The 24,039-nt window shown below is 36.8% G+C and overlaps 1 protein-coding gene across 1 annotated transcript in view; it reads right to left on the reverse strand.

Moving 5' to 3' along the window:
• Positions 1-24,039, reverse strand: part of LOC140245875 (complement C3-like) — a 145,304-nt gene that overhangs the window by 120,885 nt on the left and 380 nt on the right. Inside the window, exons 2-8 of the mRNA XM_072325360.1 lie at positions 21,457-21,623; positions 16,074-16,274; positions 15,224-15,276; positions 10,868-11,020; positions 9,168-9,210; positions 5,695-5,782; positions 983-1,085 (exon numbers count right to left, since the gene is read on the reverse strand). Coding sequence (XP_072181461.1) covers positions 983-1,085; positions 5,695-5,782; positions 9,168-9,210; positions 10,868-11,020; positions 15,224-15,276; positions 16,074-16,274; positions 21,457-21,623 — 808 coding nt within the window. The remainder of the gene's footprint in view (positions 1-982; positions 1,086-5,694; positions 5,783-9,167; positions 9,211-10,867; positions 11,021-15,223; positions 15,277-16,073; positions 16,275-21,456; positions 21,624-24,039) is intronic.

Below are 24,039 nucleotides of genomic sequence, written 5' to 3' on the forward strand. Positions count from 1 at the left end.
TAAGTTGTCATTTTCATTCCGAAGGTAAAATAGCTGGGTGTTTATCATTTTTGGCTTTGCCAATAGTTTCATTCATTAATTATTGTAATCTACCTGTTTTTTGCGTACAAAATGACAGTATATTCACATGATTTTAAAACAATTTAACAAAGAGTATTCCTCGATATCATTTAATCAGAAGTACAGTTGTACTTTTGACAGTTGAAATTAAGATGTGGTAGTACAGCAAACAGAACCTTTTTCCCTGTTCTAGATCCAAAAATGTTATTGTTTATTTCTTAACCCCATAGAGCCCAACCTAAATGACCCGAGTTGGGGGGGGGGGGGAGGAGCACATTGTTCCATATTATTATCATCATTATTATTCAATGTTTGGAAAAACCTGTTTTTTTAATTATCTTTATTTTGATCTATTGTTTGATGCCTATGTCACATCAAAAGTAAAGGAAATGATAAAAAAAAACATATCAGGGTAATTCAAGGCCATAATTAATAATTGGTCCTTCAACAAATTACAACCAAAAAAAATCCCATTTCTTCCGCTTTTATATTGCTAACTGAAATTGGGAGAGGAAACACGCAAAATCTGATTGACATGGTTGCCATGGCAACCAATCATATCAGACATATAGCTGAATTATATACCAATGTTTGCAATAAAATTTTAGGAAAATTCACCAAATTTGGTAAAGGGCGTAGGAGTGGGAAATGAACATAATATGGTAGGGAGCAACACACACACGGAGCAACACACACACACGGACACGCGCGCACACACATGCACACACACATTTATCTCACTAACTCTATCGAATTGAATTGAATTAAACTAAAACTAAAGAAGGACACAATAAAAGCCGAGGTTGGTGAGAAAACTAACCATTCGAATTATTTAGTATGTTTTTTTTTTTTCTGAGAGTTATGCAGCATCAGCAGTCAGGAAAGAAAAATCCAATAGGTGGGACGTCTACTTTCTACTTACGTTTCCCCGTTTCATTTCTGCCATCATTTCGACCGTCCCGTTACTTCTCACGAAGCCGTACTTGAAGACATATCGCCCGTTAACTGGCTTTCCATACACGTAACTGAAACGTAATATTTTAATGTTTATTGTAGAAAGGTAGAAGAAAATATGAAAACACTACAGTGAACTTCTCTCCACTATTGGTGTTATTGATGTTGTTGTATTTAGTTAGGGGGTTAATTTGGGGGAAGGGATAGGCATTAATGGTATCTGGATTATTTCACTTACCATAGTCTATCCTATATCATTGTAAACAACTTAGCCAACTCTCCGGGACTATTACCATCCAAGCACACAGGGATATATAATAATGTCCGTGTAATTGCTTGAGTAATTGTATATATAGTGTAGTTGGACATGACACAAGTTGGCATAACCACTGGCAACTTCCCCGTATAGACCCTTTCGTTTGAAATTGTCATTGCTGCATTGTAATCACCTCTTCAAGATCCTCACAAATATTCCAACTAAAGTTATAGTGGTATCTGCACTTTACCTGCATAAAAAATAATCATATAAACGAGAAAAAATACCCCCTATCGAACTTACGTAGCTTTTAGTTTGACCAGAAATAAATTATCATCGTTATTTTTTTTACTTCATAACTATATAACATAACCTCAGCGTGGAAGTAAGAGTGACCTGTTGATTAATGCATGAGTGAGCACACAATGAATATTATCGTATTCACATAAAGTATTTCCAAGGGTCACAAGAGTCATCTTTTGGGGGCTTGTGAAACGAAATTTTGTTTCATCATTCATCACTTTACACTTTTCTTTTACCCTGGGGACCTATCCCAACTTGAAAACCCCCAGCTTCACCATTTTGATTTTAATATAATTTACAGGCGCGACTCTTAACGCGATAAGAAACACGTTGTTATTATAATAGTCAGAACGGCAGGTAAGAAGAACCTAGGCCTTAGTGGAAGATTGATGTTTTAAGTTCAAGTTCAAGTTGAATTCATTTTTCTCCATCCATCTCACTATAATCAACATATTCGCACAATGTAGGCCTACAGTGATGAACAAGAATGTAAAGAAATATTAAGATAAGTAAGCAGTAAAAAAGTGTACATCAAATTTTAAATAGGGATTGCAGAATTTAATGAACATTTTGCTGACAATAGAAAGATAGAAAAGGCGGAACCCACTAAAAGGTGAAGCTTGTAGATTGTAGCTTGTACAGACCTGTAAACAAAAACACTATATAATTATAAAGTTGACTACTATTTGGTATTATATTTTGGATCAAAAATTTATCCTCTGATGATTGGTTGAAAGAGCTTCACGTGATTAAAGGTATTTTTTGCTATTTCAGAAAGTTGACAGTCCATAAAGTACTATTTGCAAAATGATGTCACAAAGCAATTCTGAAATTGTGCGCAGCTTTGTGAACCGTCAGTCTGGGAAATGTAACAATTTCTAACAAAACAATTGTGACGCCACGAAGCAATTTTGACATTTCGCACTGCTCGTACCTATGTCACTCTGAAAATGTATCAATTTCCATGCGCACTGCTCGTACAGTCACTCCGAAAATGTACCAATCCCTAACAAAGCAATTGTGACGTCATAAAAAACAATTTTGACATTGCGGAAATTGCTTCTCACCGTGCATCGCGTCGCGCTTGTCAAAATGTAAAATTTGTAACAACATCACAAAGCGTTCTACATCGTACGCTGCTACCGTAGCTAGCTGCATTCAGTGTAGGATCCCTTCACATCGCATCCACGTTTACGGCTTCTGGCTTTGCATTTCAATAATGTTCCTCTTTTTTTCTTTTTTTTTTGAATTTTTGATCCAAAATATAAAAAAAATATACTTTGCCTAATTTCGAGTTTCTTGTTAAAACTATAGGCCTCGGCGCCTCTGCCCATAGTTTTAACAAGAAACTCTCAAGGCCAAGTATATTTGTAAATTATATCCCTCATGTAAAGTTTCTTGCCATATGATTTGATACAGAGCACGAAAATGGTGTAGTTTTACTAGCTAGCTACGAGCATCTAGATGCGGTGCAAAGAGTTACTAGCCAGCGTGATATAGTACTTTTGGGAATCCACGATCTGCACCCAATCGTGATCGTGTAATCGATATCTACATTTCTCACTTTAAAGGGGCATAGTCCCGGTAGTGTAGAGGGCGCTGTTGATGATACTGCCGATCACCGTTAGCATTGATACGAAGATTACCGAAGTTGAGCTGTCATCAAGAGTAAAGTGCGTAGGTGTTGCTAAGTAACGTTGCCTTCGTTGTCTTCTCTGCGCATCGCGCAGTCTGTTGCAATGCCAGGGTGCGTGCATATGTGCTTGTTATTATGACATCACAAAAGAAGTTTGCTAAAGCTGTCATCCCCCTCAGCCAAATCATGAGCCGAACTGTGATCGGACCACTGACTACAGTGGATCGGACTTCTTCGGACTCGGGGAATTGGGCCAAAGCGTAAGCGCTAAAGAGAGGTCGATAGCGTACGTCTCTATAGGAAACTTGCGCCGTGCGCCCGCGTACGCATTTGACTAAAACACCAGGACCATGCACCTTTAAAGGTACTAGCCCACATTAAATTTTCAAACCCACGAAAATCAAAACTGCATAAAACAGGTCCAATATGACTTCAAGTACAAGTTATAACAGTAACATACCTCACCTGTTGCTCTTTGTCTATACCATTCGATAAAAGAGAGAAAATCATCGTTTCAAAATCAATTTTCAAACCGGGTCAACCCGACCCAAAATCGAATTACTAGCGCGGGCTAACTACGTACTAACTGCGACCAGCCCCAACGTGCAGCGTTGGGGCTGTGCCGTTTTCGCATTCAGATCGAGGAGTTGCACAAAACGGGTGCCGTTTCGGCGCTATATTTCCTTAATTTTTTAACAAAAACTACTAGGAATACTTACATGGGTCGATTAAACCTAAATGATTAATTTCGGCGACTGTTTGATGCATTTCATTGCTTATGATGCAGAAAATGTTGTCTTATAACGCGAATATCTTCAGCTCACCGATGCTCACTGAAACTCACAATCACTTGCTTAGGCTCACAGCATGCATGCACTGCAGTGCATTGAGAGCATGCGTAATGCGTACTAATGGATATAGCAGCAAGTCTCTCCACTGTTGCACTAGGGCAGGCCGCTTATTACTCCTAAAAGAATGTAGAAAATTTTGCAGTTTCTAGATAAATGGGTGAGAAAAACCAAGTCGAAAAGGTAATGTATTAATTGTCACTGTGTTTATGATAGAAATTTAGCAGTGCTTTATTTGTGAAGTTGCCGTCCGTGAATGTGGCAGTGATTTGTGCTCCCGCTCAGCTGCGAGGTAGCCGCCAGGACGCGCCTTGCGGAGCGGTCTCCGGGGCTAGCTACTAGTACGTACATGTACTAGTAACTTACACATGTATCGCATGCAAGTAGTACGTACGTGGACCGGAGCTAGCGAGCGTTATACGCATGCATATACGGTGCATTTTCATTTATTTTTATGAAAGAAATGGACTAATTGGAACGAAATTTTGCACAGGTGTTACTGTAATCATACCCAAACTCCATGCTAACTATGAGACCAATTGCTGCAGGTTTACAAATGTGGGCTAGTACCTTTAAAGTGTACGCAGTGCGCGTAGTAGCGATACCTTAGCTAGCGACAGTCCTGTGGCTTGTATAGGTAGCTAGGCTAAGCGCTAGCAGAGCACTGCGCGACGGCATTACATAAATCTGTGGTGCGATGGCGTGTGTGTGTAACGTTAGTATGATCAATGCAGTTCACCTCAGTTGACAAAGTGACTGCTTCAAGTAACGGAGGAATGGTTGCAGCAGAAGGATCAGGTACGAAATAGGAATAAACTAAAACCGATTTTGAAGATGATCTGGGTAACGAAGCCGCTTTAGGCCTACTTCTAGTCTTGGACCTCCTCGATCTTTCGGAGTTTTGCATGCTGTAGACTCGTGCGTAGGCCTATACATAGTACATGTACAGCGCAGCGGTGTCATTCGCTATAAATACGCGCTGCATGAAGCACGCACTGCTGCTGCACTGCCACGGCCTAACGTTAGATTTAAAATTGAATACCTGAATATAACAACGACCCAAGTCCAAATTTGTCTAATGTCTTTGGAAACTGTTTACGAAGTCATGCAAATACAGATACTAATCATTCAAGTGACTGTTTTACATTCAAATTTGTATGAATAACACCCCAACAACTGAAAACACTAAAAGCAGTAGGAAGTTATTTATTCATTTATATTTTCCCCAAATTTTCTCTAATGGACTTGGGTCGTTCTTATATTCAGGTATTCAATTTATGTTAAACCTAACCTGCACATTTTTCCAAAAGGGAACCTTGTCATCACTCTGCTCGAGAGGGATATAAAACAAACATCGACTGCTTTCTTTCGGGCCATTGTAAAACTATTTGACCTCCGTGGTTTCTCAACAGTGTCATGTTCCTCGACTTCGTCTTGGGACATAGCACTGTTGAGAAATCACCTCGGTGCAAATAGTTTTACCATCTCCCTCTGTATAGCAGTCGATATTTCTATAATATTCGAATACAGAAGCATATTGTATGCCTCGTAACCTGTTACCGCCAAAGTAATGGATGATATGGATGGAAATACTCCTCCAGCACAGCGTAAAAAAAGAAGATATATACTACGCTCACCTTGCAGCAATGTCTACTTCGAGACTTTGGGAATCCTCAAGAATGTATCCCTTTTTTGGATGTACCGTCACGGAGAACGTCGGCAACACTGTAAATAAAACACTCTTCCTCAGTATTAGATAGCTAACACATTAGCATTTATTGACATCATTGAAGGCATGATTTCGATTCTTATAAGCAGTATGCGTTGCAGTCCCAGGGAAAGAACGGTGAATCGAGTTTTATATTTCGAAAATCTACTTCTTATGTTAATATTGGTTATATCATTTCCGTAGATGATGCAGTTTGTATTCATAGTGCATAAAGACAATTGGCCCATTCTCAGTAAAAGCGTTCAAATACGGAATTTTGGTGTCGCCGACATTCCATGACAGTTTGCGGTTCCCTGAAACCTATTAGATACTATTCAAATGTTTATAATATATCACGAGAACTTTTTGTTAAAAGTAAACACGATCAAATGCGGTTGTCTGCCTTTTTGTATAAAATTTTGCTGTTAAACTTCGTTAAGACCCCCAAAACGCAGTGTCGCCGGCTATTTCAGAATTATGTTTTATTGCTCCTCTCCGTCCACAAACACACTTTCCAAATATCATTTTCATGGACGATGAGCATACCATATGTGCTAATCACAATACTCAAAAAGTTCCAAAATTTTTATTGACTTCTTTTTTTTATAGCCTTTTGAAACCTGTCGCCAAATTCACCGCCAGATACGTTACCAGTTTCTTTAGTGTTACAGCATTGGAAAAATAACAAGACTATGCAATGACCCTGTGTATATGAAACCCTGAGGATATACTTCATACACTGCAAGTACTTAGATTTTTTTGTGCAACAGCTCTTTATTGAGAATACGGTATAATGTTTGAAATATCGGTTTTCTACACTTTTATTTGGACAGATACGTTACATACTTTTCACGCCACCCACTGCGACAGATATTGCAATGTCAGACAAATTGTATATTTTACATTACTCCTCGGAACGACGCATCGATTCAACATTAAAGTTTAGTACAAGTGAGAAATATTTGGTAGATATCGCTCTCATAATAATATGATCGACCATATACGTTACCACAGATACGTTACCCCAGATACGTGACCGAATTTTGCTCATTGGTCTTGTGCTTTCTGGGGATCAAATCTGGTCAAAATTCATCCCTACACATTACATGCTTCGTTTTGTCGGACCTCAGGATTATATTCTTACACCAAAAGGACAGAGAGGTGAAAAAGAGCAACACTTCCACATGATTTTTCTTTGTGCGTCAGTGTCTCACAACTTAATGCCAAGTTTTCCGACAGATACGTTACCACATAATCAAAATGCTGAAAAGAAATTGTAAATGTTTTTACAAACAAATCGTTGTGTGCTCATAAACTCCAAAGTTCTATTCTATAAAACCCAGCCACTTTCATATTCTATTCAACAACTTTGAACGTTTATTTTACAAGACGAAGCTAAGATTCAGCATATCAGTTTTTTGCTTTTCAGATTTAGCAGATACGTTACGTATAATTCAGGGCACCCACGGTGACAAATAATGTTATGTAAAACAAAGTGTTCATAAAACAATTCTGCATAGAATGACGCTTCCATAAAAAATTAAAGTTATGTTCAAATGAAGAATATTCAGTAGAAATCGCTCTGTAACTTCACCGACATATTCATTTACGGTACGCCAGATACGTTACCAAACTTTGAAAGAGTAAAAAGTAGTTTATGAAACGCTTCCGAGAAAAGTTTCAGTGTTCTGTTGCATATTTATTCTAGTGTTATTCAACATATGAAGAACTACTCAAGATTCATTGATAAGTTGAACAATTATTTATTCATTTTCATTAAAAGGGATAAGCCAAATACGTTACCATAGGTCAAACAACTGTTTAGCATATCGAGTTCATAGAAACTGTACCTACTTCCTTCTGAGTGCCTGCAAAAATATATTTTTCAAACCTTGTTTGCATTATCCATCAAATCTTAATGAATATTTACAGTCAGATGGATAAATACATTCAGACGTAAGATGAGAATATTCTGTGAATGAAGAACTCAGCTTTCACATTTAGGGCTCTTTTCCACTACATTTCATAGTTTAAATATTACGTACAATGTTTAAAATGGTTAATTTGGGCTTACATCATTCATTTTTACATCAATTCATGAGGTAAATAATTAAACAGGTGATATTTATTAATTCATACACAACTAAAATTATTACTTATATTTTACCAGATACGTTACCAAAGGTGATTCGATGTTTTTCAATAGTTATTTCCCCAGGAAAGCAATTCATATTTGTTTCCTGTGGAAATTCCAGATCGGATCGTTCCCTTTGCATGATTTGTGGGATTCGAAACTTTATTTGTAAGCGAAATTTGCTAAAAATACAAAGTGAATCTTAAGGTTATATTTCATTTCAGCAAAAAGCATATTTCAACCTACCACACATAAATAATTTCTACCAATTAGCAAGGGATGACAACATCTTAACCTCTTGAAAAACCCCAATATCTTTAGGGGGGACGGATGTCTTTTCCTGAACAGAAATTGGATCAAAACAATGAATTTAATTCAGAGTTAGGAGTCCATTACAACATGTAAATTTGCGGTAACGTATCTGATTGGTGATCAAAAAACATATATGATGCTCTATTTCAATTCATTTTTACTCAATGAATGGCCATCATTTAGAATGTTCCACTTTTTGTTTCGTATTTGACCGGTTTTTAAGTTTCCGAAAACACATTTTTGAATGTATTACTTTGTGGTTGATTTTTCGGTTTTACTCACATGGAATTGAACACTTAATCTGAGAATGGCCCAATTATCTTTCAGCGATCGTGAATTCTGTAACCTCATTGGTCAATCACGTAATTGATAAAATTCCGTATTACCTGTGTTACGCAGACCAACCACGGAATATTTCCCGTAATCCGTGAATAAGTTCATATTGTGCGCGTGCGCTAAATCAGTCACTGATAATTAATTACCGTATTCCGTGATATGACGTCATGATATTACACAGCTAGCTGCGCGTGTACGTACGCGCCCATAATCAGCTCGCGAGACGTAAGTCAACATGGCTGACAGCCGGTGATTTTAACATCATTCACGAGAGGAAATCAGCGCTAAGAAGGTAAGCACAACGCCCAAAAATACAGTTCAGCGAGTATAGTATGGTATGGTATTCCGTGACTTTTAACGTTCACAGCAGCGCATCATAATCAACGCTATAGCTGATGCATTCGAGAGAAGGCGATTTCAACTTCACTCGCTACAAAAAAAAACATAACGGGAACAGAAATGAAATACCGGATTGCCTGTGTAACTTTATCAATGAGATTACACTACAGAATTCCTGTAGATCTACACTTAAAAAGAAATACGGGAAATATCTACGGTCTGGTGCCATATTCCATTCGGCCTCATTCGGCCTCCTCGTTTCAAGTGTTTTGCACACTTACCATACTCCCTGACTTCAAAGGTCACGTTAGTCTTCAGCTGAAACTGAACGCAAAAACATGAATAAATGTGTCATTGTTTTAATACGAAAAAGAGCATGATAGAAACTTATGGCTTTAGCGCTGTCATGGCATGAACAAAAAAATTAGTGAAATCTGAAGCCCTGTTTTTTTGAGAGTTTTCCAAATTAGAGTTACTGTGACAACGTCCTTTTCTTTGATTCTTTGTTTTAAACCCTGCCTATTTATGGTCCCCGCAATGCAGCGACAGTACCCCGACAATACCCCCACAACTCCTCTGTTAAAATGCTTTCGCGATAGCATTCCTTTGATACACTCATCACACATGCGCGATAGCCCAGATAGAATGACGTCACTCGCCGATCACTTGCATGGCATTGTAACAACACCCCTTTCGCGCATGAACGGTCAGGTTGTTATGGAAACCTACCCGGGGAAGGTTTTCGGGGGAGAGGTGTTTTTTAAAACGATATACCCCTCGCGCTCTCCGGAGGTTTTGTTGTCCGGCGAGAGGAATTTTGTTCTTAGGACGTTATCCTTACGTTGTCGGGATAATGTCTTAAACAGGGCAATAATGTATTCCTTTCAGTTAGTAAAATATTTTGTGATTATTGAATATCATTTGTGACCTGCACCTCAAAACAAACAAAAAGTCGCCAGACATAAATTTTTAGTTATGACCATATTCTGAAAGAGCAGACTTTAAGCTTTAATATGATGTATAACTCAAATCAAATGGACTCTCTTAACCTATCTAAATATTGGAAAGAAAGCGCAAACTCAGGAAAAGTGTGAAATGAGAAAAGAGGCTCTGAAGTATAGTGTCTATTCAAGCGCTTAATCTTTACCAAACCGTGCTGGCTGTGCGATGAATGGGACAAAAAACAGGAAGTAAACCACCAGAGTAACAACAATGAAGGGATTATCAGATTAAACTGAAATTAAGCATGCCTCATTAACACATTCTGTCCATAATTAACGCCATATTTCAAAGCAGTAGCACTATCCTTTCAAAAGTTATTGGAGTTGAAAGTGAAGAGTGTGGACAAGGTTTTTCAGAAATGAAAAAGGGATTCTAAAGACACACCTAATCACACTATTCTACCAAAAATGTTCGAGATAAACTGCTAAAAAACACACTTTCCTGCCCGTTTCATGATACCAAATTTTAGCATAATGTAAAAGAAGACCCGCTCTTTCAGAAAATATGAAAAAGTCAAGTTCGGCTAGGTTGACCCATTTCACTTATTTTCTGTCACGCAAAATCAGTGTGTGCGACTTTATGTTCGTTTTGAGGTGCACGGTCACATTTGCTTTTTTATCTCGCAAGAGATGTAACCCTGATTTTTAGCAAAACATTTTTCAAAATAATAATACTCATGTAAGGTAATTCTATAAGTGCATTCATATTCAACCCAAATTAGATATTAACAACTCCAAAACTGGTAATCAAAAAAGTAGAAGGAAATTGCCTGGAAAGAAAAAAAAACAACAAATATGTCATTTTATATAGACGATTATCGAGATGATAGTCCAGGCGATTCTCTGTAAATGCCTGTTTGTTATTGCAAGATCAAAATATGCATCATTGGCGGTGTATAAGTGCTCTTTCTAATATTATCATCATCAACACCACCAACGATAATTTAACATCCTCAGGGTATCAGAAAACATCTGCTTACATTATGTCCGTAATAAGCTACGATAGTCCAGATGCCGAACATTGGCCTCGATGAAATGTCGAATATATCTTGAATAAATCCATTGGGTCCGGCTTCTGTTTGCTTGAATCTCTTCACACTGATTCCTTCCGGATTTTGTATTTCAACGTGGAGCTTTACCAAAAGGAGATAAAAAAAAAGACAATCATATTTAACAAATGACATCATAATATCATGGCGTGACGTCAAAAGGCAATTAAGGCAGAATAGTCTTAGGGGTAGACACACGTATATCTACTGATCACGTACTAAGTTTCAAGTTTCAAGTTTTATTTAACCAATTCATTAAACATTTGACATTTTACAAAAGGATACAGCATTAAGAATACTGAATGGTTTGGGACCCCAAAAGAAGCAGAGCTTGTAAAAAAGGGGTCCCGGATAAACATATAAAACAAAATATACTAAAGTTTTAAGCATTTTAACAAGACGTATTATAGTAACATATTTACATAGGACAGAAGCAACACAAGCACACATACACACGCACACACACACACACACACACACATTCAATCACACAAACGCTCATGCACATACATGTAGTTCACATGAAATTGCAGAAAGATACTTTCTATTTTACTATACTTTTAAATTCAGCTTCCCTGATCAATTCTTGTTTTACAAATTTCCCTCAAGATAGATGCGACATGTACGTTTAAAGTTGGATAGTGTTGAGGCTGACCTAATTCTCAATGGCAAATTATTCCATTCTCTAATACAAACATATACAAATGAATTTTGGGCAGTTTGAGTTCTTACAAAGGGTTGATGAATTAGATTACTTTTACGCATGTATTATAAGCATGAACGGTAGAATTTAACACAAACGCATCCTTCATGAAAGATTTCGGATCACCTTGTGTCTTAAACATAAAAATCAAGCAACTCAAGATAACTAATTTTTCAAATGGCAAAATATGAAGTTGAATAAACAATGGCAAACTTGGACTTCTATAGTTTGAATTTGTAATATACCTTACAGCTTTTTTCTGAAGAACAATCAACTTATCTATATGAGTCTTATAAGTATTTCCCCAAGCTACATTACAGTACATTAAATGAGGCATAACTATGGCATTATACAGAGTAATTAAGGTTTCTTTTGGTAAAAAGAGACGTAACTTGGATAAGATACCAACACTACGAGAAACTTTAGTACAGACGTAACTGACGTGGTCTTTCCACGATGAATATTCATCGACTATACACGCCTAGGAATCGCACATTATGGCTTCGTTCAATCTGGTTACCGCCTATTACCAGTGGAACAATGTCATTTTGGATTCTTTTCCCTCTTAATCTAAATACAACATATTGAGATTTACTAGTATTCAATAATCAAATATATTACCAATTTCATCATTTACAGAGTTTATTAAGGGTAACAAATAGTTGTGGTGAGCAAGTAAGCAAGTGTCGTCTGCAAAAAGCGAATAAGTAAATAAGCTAGATGAATTGATAATGTCATTAATATAAATAAGGAACAATAAAGGGCCTAGGACTGAGCCCTGTGGAACACCACATGTTACTTGCCTCGACTGTGATTTAACTCCATTTACCGTTACATATTGCTGTCTATTTTGCAAGTAATCTTTAAACCAAGCTAAAGCTACCCCACGAATACCATAATGCTCAAGCTTACACAGGAGTATTGGTCAATAGTATCAAAAGCCTTCGACAAATCTAAAAATATACCAATACTATACCTGCCACTATCAATAGCATTAATGACAGTATTCACTAAATTCAAGACACCCATGCTCGTGGAACATTTTTTTTTTCGAAAACCAAATTGTTGTGGAATCAAAACACTATATGATTGAAGATAATCATCCAATCTTTTATACACAATTTTTTCAAGGATCTTTGAGAAAATGGGCAACAAAGCAATTGGTCTATAATTTTCTATACATTTGTTATCATTCTTTTGAAATACAGGGATTACATTTGCTAATTTCAATTTTTGTGGAACAATTCCTTGTGAAAGAGACTTGTTGAAAATATCACACAAGGGATCAGCAATATACTGTATACAACTCTTTACAACCATTGGAGATACATCATCTGACCCACATGATTTTGATGGGTTTAGGGCAGTAGCAAATTTTATAACTTCATGAACAGATGTTGGAGTAAAATCCAATGATGAGGAGTGACTTTGCACAGATAAGTATTCTAGAAATGAACTTTTGGCAGCAGGTATATCATTGGTTATCTTTGAGGGCAAATCAATAAAATATTTATTAAAATATTCAGCTTTATATAAATCTGACTGAAGTGTAATGCCGTTATGGTACATTTCACTCGGAACTAATGGTTTCTTCTCTCTCCCTAATAATTCATTTATGTGATACCATGTCTTCTTAATATCATATTGTGTTGACCGAAAAGCATTATCATAATATATCTTTTTGCTCTGTCGAACAGCAGAAGTCAACAAATTCTTATGTACCACATACTTTTTAAAGTTTGCATCACTGCGATCTTTAATAAACCTAGAGTACAACTTATGCTTCTGATTAATAGATTTCAGGAGGCCTGAACTAAACTGGACCACGATAGAGGATAGGTGGAAGCTTCAAAGGTGCAAACTGGTTTATAGGGCACTAAACGGGGATGCTCCAGATTACCTGTCACTCTTGTTTCAGAAAGCTAGTAATACGCACAACTACCAGACTAGATCAGCAGTCTCTGACGGGCTAATAGTAACTAGAGTTCGAACTAATGCTGGGAAACAGTCTTTTTCATACACCGGAGCGCTCGAATGGAACAGCCTGCCCCATCCAAACATTCATTCTCAGCCCAATTTTGGAGGGCACTTTACTGTGCCCAAGTATAGTTCTGTGTATTGGTGTGTGTGTGTGTGTGTGTGTGTGTGTGTGTGTGTGTGTGTTTTTTGAGGTAGGGGCAATTTAAGGATAGGAGGATGTGTTTCATTAAATAATCATACCCCGCCATAGTGTGAAGGGGATATATAGGAATCACTGTGATGCAAGCAATTAAGGTCAAATGATGATCGGAAGGTAGATTTTGTATTAAATTGAATTATTTAATTTATGAAGGTGAAATTTGGTGTGTATGATGCTCTTTAAGTGTAGTTTTGTAAAATGTTTTTTGTATTTGTATCGGACAATGCGTTGTCATGGTAACCATATATATATATTTTTTTTTAAATCCTGTGGAGTGAATTTCTGCCACAGTTTTCAAGCAATTGAAACCAAATTTGGTAGGCATTATGGCCCTGAGGTATAGATGTGGAACACATAATTTTTGTGTTTGTCACACAAACCGTTGCCATGGTAACCACACTTTTACCAACATTTTGCAGATCAAATAATTTTTCCATTATTTAAGTTATTAAAGTTAAATTTAGTATGTATTATGATTGAGAAGTGTAGTTTTGCAAGACACTGATGTGTTAGTTTAAAGATAATGTGTTGCCATGGTAACCACTCATTTTTGTATCAAAATAAATCATTTAAGTTATGACGGTTAAATTTGGTGTGTATGATGGTTTTTAAGTGTAGTGATGCTGGGGGAAAGCATGCTTTCATTTGCTGTAAGTTTTATACTCAGTGTTAATTCTGTAATTGTACAGTAAATTAAAATTATTTTGTTTGTAATTTGACAAGTGCACAAAATTGGTATTAACGTTATTGCCCTCATGACATCACATATTATAAAGCAACATTAGGGGCGGGAGTATCAATCACTTTCAGTGATAATTCTAGTTTGTGCTATATTTTGAGTTTAATACATAGTATGTTAAGTTATATAAAGATTTGATACTGCAAATTTAATGTTGGTATTGTATTATTATTATTATGTGTTTATTTGTATGTATGTGTTCACGCAGGGCCTCCAAGAACAACAGTGTTTAACCCACTGACAGAGCCACCCTGTGAAAATAAAACATATAAATAAATAAATAAATAAATAAATAATTTCCGTAACAAACATAGTATGCATGGCAGGGTCTATCAACTTGGAAACATGCCCAACCCCTTTTGACCATCAGCAAAAATAGGTGCAGTATAGTGCAAAGACTTGTAATTGGCGCAGAATGGCGTAACGAAATCAATATAAAGACGTTCAGTTACGGTCGCCGTATCATTAAGTACGCATGATACTGGGGGTTTCCAAAGGAAAAAAAAAACAATGAAAATGAAGATTATTATGGTCAACGAGATAAGAAAGAGCGATAAGGAATAATCGTAGATAATATCTATTATAATACTGTATAGGCTAAGCCTTATGTACTCCATCTGCGTTATAAAGTTTTATTGTGATGATTTTTGTACATTGATCACTTACTTGACGGGAGGACGGCCGCATATTCTGATCCAAAGAAATCACATTGGTTTTCACTGAAAATGAAATGGAAGCAAGACATCATAATGCTAATGATGCATAATCTAAAATAATTCTTTTTGTATGTCTTTGTCGGATTGAAAATAAAAAGTGGATCGTAAATTTATGTCCCGTTATATGTTCTGCCATGCCTTCATAGTGCATTCATCTCTTTGCCAAATTGTAACTTGGCTTTAATTTCCATGATTCACACATGTATCATTACTTCGCATTACTAAAAGCTTCTTGCAGAATCTCGCAAGGCTTCTGTGCATACAAAAAAAAAGGTGCAACTTTAGACATAAACACAATCATACAAATACAGGATACAGCTCAAGCAGATCTTGCTCGCATCCCTACAGACAAAATATATGAGGATGACTTCCTCGAGAAAGGAAATTCTTTGACACTGCTCCGCCAGAATAGTTCATTCATTCATTCCACTATCATTTTCAATTAGACCATGTAAACCTGGAGTGCATTGAGCTGACATTCATCGAATATTTTGAACTGATGCACAGAGAGAATGTGTCGAGGATTCCACTATTAAAGAGGTTCTACGGACAAGCGCGAACATATTCATCCATCAGCACCCCTGAGTAAATAAAGTGAAATCGATATAAAACCATATCATATTACGGCGCTTTAATTTCATCAACATCATTTTAAATTAACTCCCGTAAGACCGGTTTTAACAGTACTTTTGTGCTTGATGAATCAGAATTAAATTTAGTTAACAACTCAAGTGTATGTGAGAGGCAGAAGTAAATTTCCAACTTTCGTATTGACGTCATAATACGGTTGTAAAGGTTACCTGCTGAATTCGGAATGTAGATGGGCTTGTCTGTCTGGATGAACACAAATCCAGATTGGAAATTGACTAATACCAACTCCTCGTCATAAAATATGTAGCTCGAATGCTGAGACCTAACTACGAGCTTCACATGGTGCTGGGCCACATGGGCAGGGAGGTACCTGGACTCAACCCTGAGAGTCGTCGTCACTGACTTTGAACCTGAATGGTCTGGACAGGCGAATGAAAATGTCATGTTCACTTAAATAGATGGTATCGTTTCAGTTGAGATGAGGAATTCACTAGATCTTAACTTTTTGCGAGTTAATTAGTAACCCCTTATGAAATAATAAAGAGCATGCAAGTCTCAGAGGAACTCAAGTATGTTTGATGAAAATCAGTTTTGAAAATAGGCTGAGCTATCCAAAGTCAAAGTAAGACAAAGTCGTCCCAATAAAAGGGGGGTCCCACATTTCATTAGGACATCTTTTTTTCTTTTTTCTTTTTTTGGTCATTTAAAAACTTTTTTTTTTCAAATAAACTTTGAATTCCTCTTCGAATTATCTGTATTTTAATATGCCCTTTCATGTTTCATAAGGCATCTGTAAGTGGTTTATTATTATCTCAATAATAAAAAAATAAAAAATCCGACATAAACCTGATACACCTGTGATACCCCAAGAAAATAGCCCCCCCCCCCCATTTTTTGAAAGTTTAGACAATTGCATTGATTCAAATGACAAGAACATACCCTCACAAACTTGATCCATCCACCCCTAAAATTCGGAGTGGAGTTAACCAAACTGCTTGAAATTCAGAGAAAAATGACATCACTCAGATGGATGTGGTTTTGAGCACACTTTCATCCCTGCATCCATCTTGACTGGACGTGTGTTATCTTTCTCTGCATACAGGTAAGAAATCTTGCTTTTACCCCTTTTCAATTATTCAAAATCATTCCTTTCAATTGGTATAATTGGTGATTTTGTGATATTTAGTGTTCTGTAGTTGAATTGAATGGTTATTCCTTCAGAGAAGAGAAATTCTGAACACCAGTGGTGTTCTTAGCGAAGTTATTGAATATATGTATTTGTATTGACCTATTATCACTTACGACTGGATATGACTGGTATGCTAGTGTTGGTGAATAATAGAAATTGTGTTACTGTTATAATTGTGTAGTGATTGAGTAGTTTTCATGCTGTAAGAGTTGAAATTACAACTTAAGCTGATTTAATTCCGGATTAAGTGCTGTTGGTGCGAGTGTGAACAAGCCATAGGCCGTACTACCCTGTGTAGGAGGACGATCAGTCTAAACACTCTCCTAGGCGTTGCACCGTGCAAGAGTCCGTTGACCTTAGGCTATCTTGGGAATGACTGCAAAGTAACTGATATATATGTTATTCTGACTGAAAGCCCAAATGCTAATTGTAAATACATGGATACTTGGTATGATGCTAATGGAACAGTAGTGTAGCATTATGCAGAATGGAAACAGCGATGGATAATGTAGTGTACAATTTGTAGACACATGTAGAATAGAGGTAGAGACAGAGAGTCGGTGTGAACACAGTTTGGGTGACTCACGCCAACCTCCACACCTTATCGGCCGGAGCTCTGACCACTAGCTCTCTGGACGGAGTGTTTATAGTTGTGGTCAGTGTCTCTCTCACTTTCCCAGCTCCTCAGTTCCTCACTTTTTGGCCAGTTCCTCACTTTGGTATAAAGAAATTAAAAAGGAATCATTCAGGGATCGTCCCCAAAGTTTGGTCTTCAGAGCGACTGTCGTAAAAATTCCGAAATACTTTCGTTTTTGCCTGACGGCAGGGATCATCTCAGATGTTGCAAAAGTTTATATGGTAAAAGATTTTACAGAAGCGTTTTGTTTTATATGAGAGGAATAACATATAGAAACGAGCAGGAAAGAGAGAGAAAACCTGACTTTTAGAGAAACAAAGGAAAACTAAAGAAGTTGGATTTGTTTTGCAGTGTACTATTAAAGATGACTAGATTTCCCGCTTGCTTTTAAAACAATTCTTGCCGAAGAAGTGAATGCATTCCAGGTTTAGGTTTATTTAATCATTGATTGATTCATGGATACAAACAGAGATTAGTCAAAGGATATGTAGTTGCGTTTATTTGATTAAATCATTTGTATTTTACATGACTGGTTAAGGTTAAGCTAGATTGCTTTTATTGAAGGAGAAGCTTACGGTTAATCATGCTGACTACAAAGGAATATTAAGATTGATTGTTACGAGTAAGTGTTATAATTAACCTTTGATTTTCGAGACTCTTTGAGGTATAAATCAAGCATCATATTGAGCAAGGTAAATTATCAATTACACTGATGAAGAATTAGGTATTCATATCAGCAACTTGCATGTGTCATTCATATTGTGTTGATGAGAAGAAGTGTTTGATAATTATGTTGATTGCGATTGATATGATCATTGAAACTCGGTATGATTTATACCAGAATAAAGAGACACACTTTCATCCCTGCATCCATCTTGACTGGACGTGTGTTATCTTTCTCTGCATACAGATCGAAAGTGATATTGGATTGTGAATTCAACCCAGTTACCCGAGACGCGGGTAACACACCATCTCAACAGAAACTATACCTTCCCTATAAAGGGGATGGCTAGTAACTGATCAGTGGGAATCAATGGGAATGCTGGGGATGATTGTTCCACTCCACTCCTTGTGGGATTCATTTCAGAGCACATTATGTATCTATTGTTGTGTGAAAATTATTTGCTTCAGAATGGTCTCATATTCAAGTAATGTGCAGTTTAATTTTTCCAGGTTAGCATGCCTGTACAGTAACGGGGCATTAAACTGCACATTACTTGAAATTTAAAGGCTAAAAAACAGAATGACAGATGTTCCATAGAAATCGGGGCAACAGTATAAAAAAAAAACCCACACAAATACACATGTTCAGGTAATAGTGATAAACATGTATTAAAGGGACTGTACAGTATACTGGTTGAGGTGGAGATTCATGTTTTGAACATTCCTAGGTGAAACAATGAAAAGCCTCTTATGAAATATGAAAGAACATGTAATTTTAAGAAGGATTCAACGTTTATTTGATGAAAATTGGTTTTCAAATGGCTGAGATATCCCAAAAAGTGTTAATAATAAAAGGCGACATGCCACAACTTTATTAGGATCTCTTTCTTTCACCTCGTTTTTGGATATCTCAGCCATTTCAAAACCGATTTTCATCGAATAAACTTTTGATACCCCTTAGAACTGCATGCTCTTTGACATCTCATAGAGTGGTTTCTGAATATCTCGCAAAAAAGCTAAATCCTCACCTCGACCAGAACTGTACACACCCTTATACAAAGAAACTTTAAGATGAGATGATACCGTATGGTTATAATATGACAAGTCTGGCATTAAAGACCTTACTAGAGTTCTCCCTTTTCTCACAGAAAATGAAATTTGTAAATGCATCCTTCGCATCAAATTATTGTACTCTTAACCTTTAATGACGACCAAGGAACGATGCTTCTTTCAGACTATACTGTGGAACAGTCCGGAGAGATTTCATGATGCTTGTTAAAGGGAACCCAAACCTAAAGGTTATTGTGGATTGAGTGAAAGCAGCAACATATAAGTAGAACACATCAGTGAAAGTTTGAGGAAAATTGGAAAATCGATGCAAAAGTTATGATTTTTTTTTAAGTTTTGGTTTTGGAACCGCTGGATGAGGAGACTACTGGAGGTAATGATGACGTATGAGTGGACAACAATATAAGGAAAATATATGAAAGGAGTTTCACCCAAAAAAAAAAAACAATAAACAAACACTTTTCTAGCATAATGAAAGAGCAGTTGACTAACCGTTTTCAGAATGTAGGGGGAATGCTTAGTGCTACCTTTAAAATTATGTCAGTACCAAGTTGATGGAATGTGTAATTTTCATGAAAAATCAAGTTTTATTGAATTCCTTCATATTTTCTTTATATCGTTGTACATATAAAAATGTACGTGTATATCTTAACCAGTTCAACCTCATACAGGGTCATAGGATCGCTCACGCCCCAGAACTGTGCACGCGTCCCTTTAAACATCCTACTTCCGGATTATGAACCTCTCACTTCCGAAAACATACCATTTCCTCTCACCATTCATCCTGAACCCACACCTGGGGATTTAATCAGAATTGCTTCATAACTTTTCGCTAAAAGGCAATCAAATACAAACATACAGAAAACGCTAGAGCTGAAGATAATTCATAGGCAAGCCGATAGTGCAAGTATACTTTGATGATATATTTAGTTTCTTATTTGAGAGTATGGCCACAAACTTTATTTCTGCGGGGAAAAAAGAATATTCCATTAATTTGTAATTTCTATATGTCAGATATGATTTAAACGTCTACCGTATTCGTCATTCGGATCTTGTTTATGAAAGTCACCTTGCCAAATTATGATTTGCTCTTTAAAGGACAAGTTCACCTTCATAGACATGTGGGTTGAGTGAATGCAGCAATATCAGTAGAACACATCAATGAGAGTTTGAGCAAAATCGGACAATCCGTTAAAAAGTAATGAATTTTTGAAGTTTCTGCTCAGTCACGGCTGGATGAAAAGACTACTATAGCTTGTGATGTCACATGAGTACAACGATATAAAGAAAGAATAAAGAAAATTCAACATATTTCCATTTTTCTCGCACAACAAAAGAACACTCCACTTCTCTCTTCCAGAAGGCAGGGGGAATAATATTACCCTTAACATACGTCAGGAGCAAGTCGAAGAGATGTGCACTTTATTCAAAAAGTAAAGTTTTGTGAAATTCTCTTTTTATTTTCCTTATAGTTGTACGCATGTGACATCATACACTGTAATAGTCTTCTCTTCCAGCGGTGACTGCGCAGATACTTAAAATATTCGTAACTTTTGAACGGATTGTCCAATTTTCCTCAAACTTTCACTGATATGTTCTACTAATATTGCTGCATTCTCTCAATCTTTATGTATATGAAGGTGGACTTGTCCTTTCAGAACACAAAAAATAGAAATAATGAAAAAAAATATGATTCATGCAAAGATAATGATATAGATGTATGGGTTCTGATGAAGGCATAGGCGCAGTCATGGCACTTTACCCTTTTTCTATGCCTTAGCGTATGCCTTGTTTCCACGAACACAGGAAAAAACCCCCCCGAGATTTGAATACATTAACAAAGCTACTACAGAACAGAGTATTCATAGGTAAAGGGAATCGCATTTTTGACATATTTCTCTCCTTTTTTTTAAATTATGATGCAATTTGTAACGAACAGACGAGGTCATGTAGGTCTTTGAATGCTTCTACCAAATACATAGATCTGTACCCTTGCTCATCCTAAGCCAGGCAGTTGTCCAGCAAAACTTCTTACCTGATCGAGGAATGACTACTGTTGTGTTCGTAAGTTTAACGTTTGAATACGGCAGAGTCAGATACACCAACATAGGGACATCGTCAGCCACGTCTCCAGTCATGCTCAAGAAGACGGTCTCGTCGACGCCGACCCGAAACACTTCGGGTGCAGTGGCGAAGAAAACTCTATAAAGTGGACAGTGGCATAATTTATGAGCATTTGACCTTTGACATTTGTAGAGTAGCAATCACCTGAAACGATGACTGAAAATTGTGATTACAAAATTATTGCATCACTTGAATGTTACTTTGGTACGGGGCAAATATTTCTTTAGTGACAGTAAGGTACAGCAACAACGTTGCACCATAATAACTTTGTACTATGACTCTTGAATGGAACATATTGCACGCGGTTTCTTATGCTTCCACCAAGAGAGGCATGTCTTCGCATTGTCCGTCCTTCGGTCCGTCATCGATGTTATGTGGACGACGTATCTAACTATGGACCTATATTACAGATATGGACTATGAATGGGGGCCTTTCTTTGATCCCATCATTACCACCGCCATCTGATTATGTGTATCTTCATGAGTACATTCAGAAGCATGGACAATGACGATTTTGTAATTGTGCATCGTCACTGACAAAAGAACAGTTTCCCTCATTTTTTGGTCCTATTTGGCTGAGGTGCCTTTTCAGACTCAACTGCCTTTGAATAAATGCAGATGACGGGGAGCGGCAAACCTCAAACGAGGACAAATTTAGCGTCCCAAAATGGGCAATTTACTGTCCGTGCGGACACTTGCGGCCACACACACGTTACGCATGTAACGTCCCTGAATGGCGAGACAAGCATGTCCTTTACTATTACTGTCCATGTTTACTCTGAAACAATGTGCGACAAATGGGGAAAATATATTACAAAGCACAGTCAACCTGTCTAATTATTTGCTTTCTTTTTTGGTTAAGTAATCGTATTTCGCAAATGAAATTGCTTTAGCGATGATTTCGCAATATTACACTACAACTGCACATGCACTTTTCTTGATTTAAAATAGTTATTGTCTTCTGCCCATGTAATTTTCAGAGCGCCTTGTTGTTTTTATCCAGGCTGGCTGTCGGTGAACAAGACTGGATCAAAGCAGGAAAGCATGTTCTAACTGTTTCTTTTTTTTCTTTTTTTTTTTTTTTACTTTTTGAAAGAAACAGGTACACGAATTTATTAACGAGCGATGAATGTCCGTGTGTAGTAGATCCATGATTGAACGTGAGAACCTTTTTGAGGGCGTGTGTATGCATGAGTGGACAATCGAAACTGTGCCTATCGACTTTTAGGAGCACAGGGTCTGTGTCAAAGGTCACAGAGTAGGTCAAAGTGAAATGCTGAAATGTCATTGTTTTCCCTTTATCGATATCTCTGCAGTATTGATCGGACATAGTGTTTACTTGTATCACTATAGATTAAAAAATGGGATCATAAGATTAAAGGCAAATAGTAAGATTGAAACAAATTCTCCTTTTCACATCTCCGCAGTGGTTCGACGTATCCTGTTGAAATTTCGTGCATTTCCATCAAAAAAGTTAATCCAACTGAAAAAAGGGATTTGCAGTGAAAACTTGATCAAAAATGGGTAAAAATTAAGGGAAATCAAGACACTTTGAAGTAACGCCAATTAACAAAAAATAAATAAAATAAAAAAGATATCCACTTGAGTAGTCAATATGAGTATGCAAATTAATGAGTTGCTGATGAAACTAACTCACAGAGTGCCATATTATATTTTGTACACAAAATCTCGTATTTTCTCCCTTTTAACGCAGTCATACCCTAGGTTTAAGCCCGATCTGAGTGCTCACCACTTCCAAAGTTATTAAGCCAGGAATTACATCATGTTCAACACTTTCATAGAAAACAAAACAACACGAAACAAAGCAAAAACAAAATGAATTTTCATCACTCTCTCGTACGCACTATCAAAAACAACAACACAAAGTGACAGATAAATTGCCATTCATCGATGTAAATAAGCACTGAATTGATCACTGTTTGAGTTCGATAAATTTGAATTGATCAAATTGATCGAATTGTTGGGGAGGCACAATGTTGCCCCTTGGGCTTTATAGGGTTAAAGCAAGCTTATAAGATTCTATTCTGTGTTCATACTCTCATTCGAACTGAATATAGCAATCGAACTTTGATATCTCTTTCTATATTTTTTTTAGGTCTGTCTGTCTTTCCTTTTTTTTTTCTCTCTGTCTTCTGTTTTTTTTTTTTTTTTTTTTTTTTGGTAAGGCAACCTGCAAGTCTATTGAATTGATAGGGGCAGTGTTTGAAAGCTCATTGACATATCCTGCTGGCCCCACCCCCCTTTCCACTTTGTCATAGTCCCCTTTTTGTGTCTAATTATGTCGGTGTGTAATCATTGTATTTCTGTTTTCATGTAAAAAAACACATATGTTTGTTTAAACTGTGTCCACTGTGACAATATTGTCTGTTGTTGAATTTATAATAAATAGAAAGAAACTTCACTATTAATAACTTGACATATACGATATAGATGCAAACAGGCCTCATTCTAAATTATCCCTCTCTATTTTCTC

Source organism: Diadema setosum, unplaced genomic scaffold (genome assembly GCF_964275005.1).
Source record: "Diadema setosum unplaced genomic scaffold, eeDiaSeto1 scaffold_49, whole genome shotgun sequence".
Classification (NCBI taxonomy): Eukaryota; Metazoa; Echinodermata; class Echinoidea; order Diadematoida; family Diadematidae; genus Diadema; species Diadema setosum.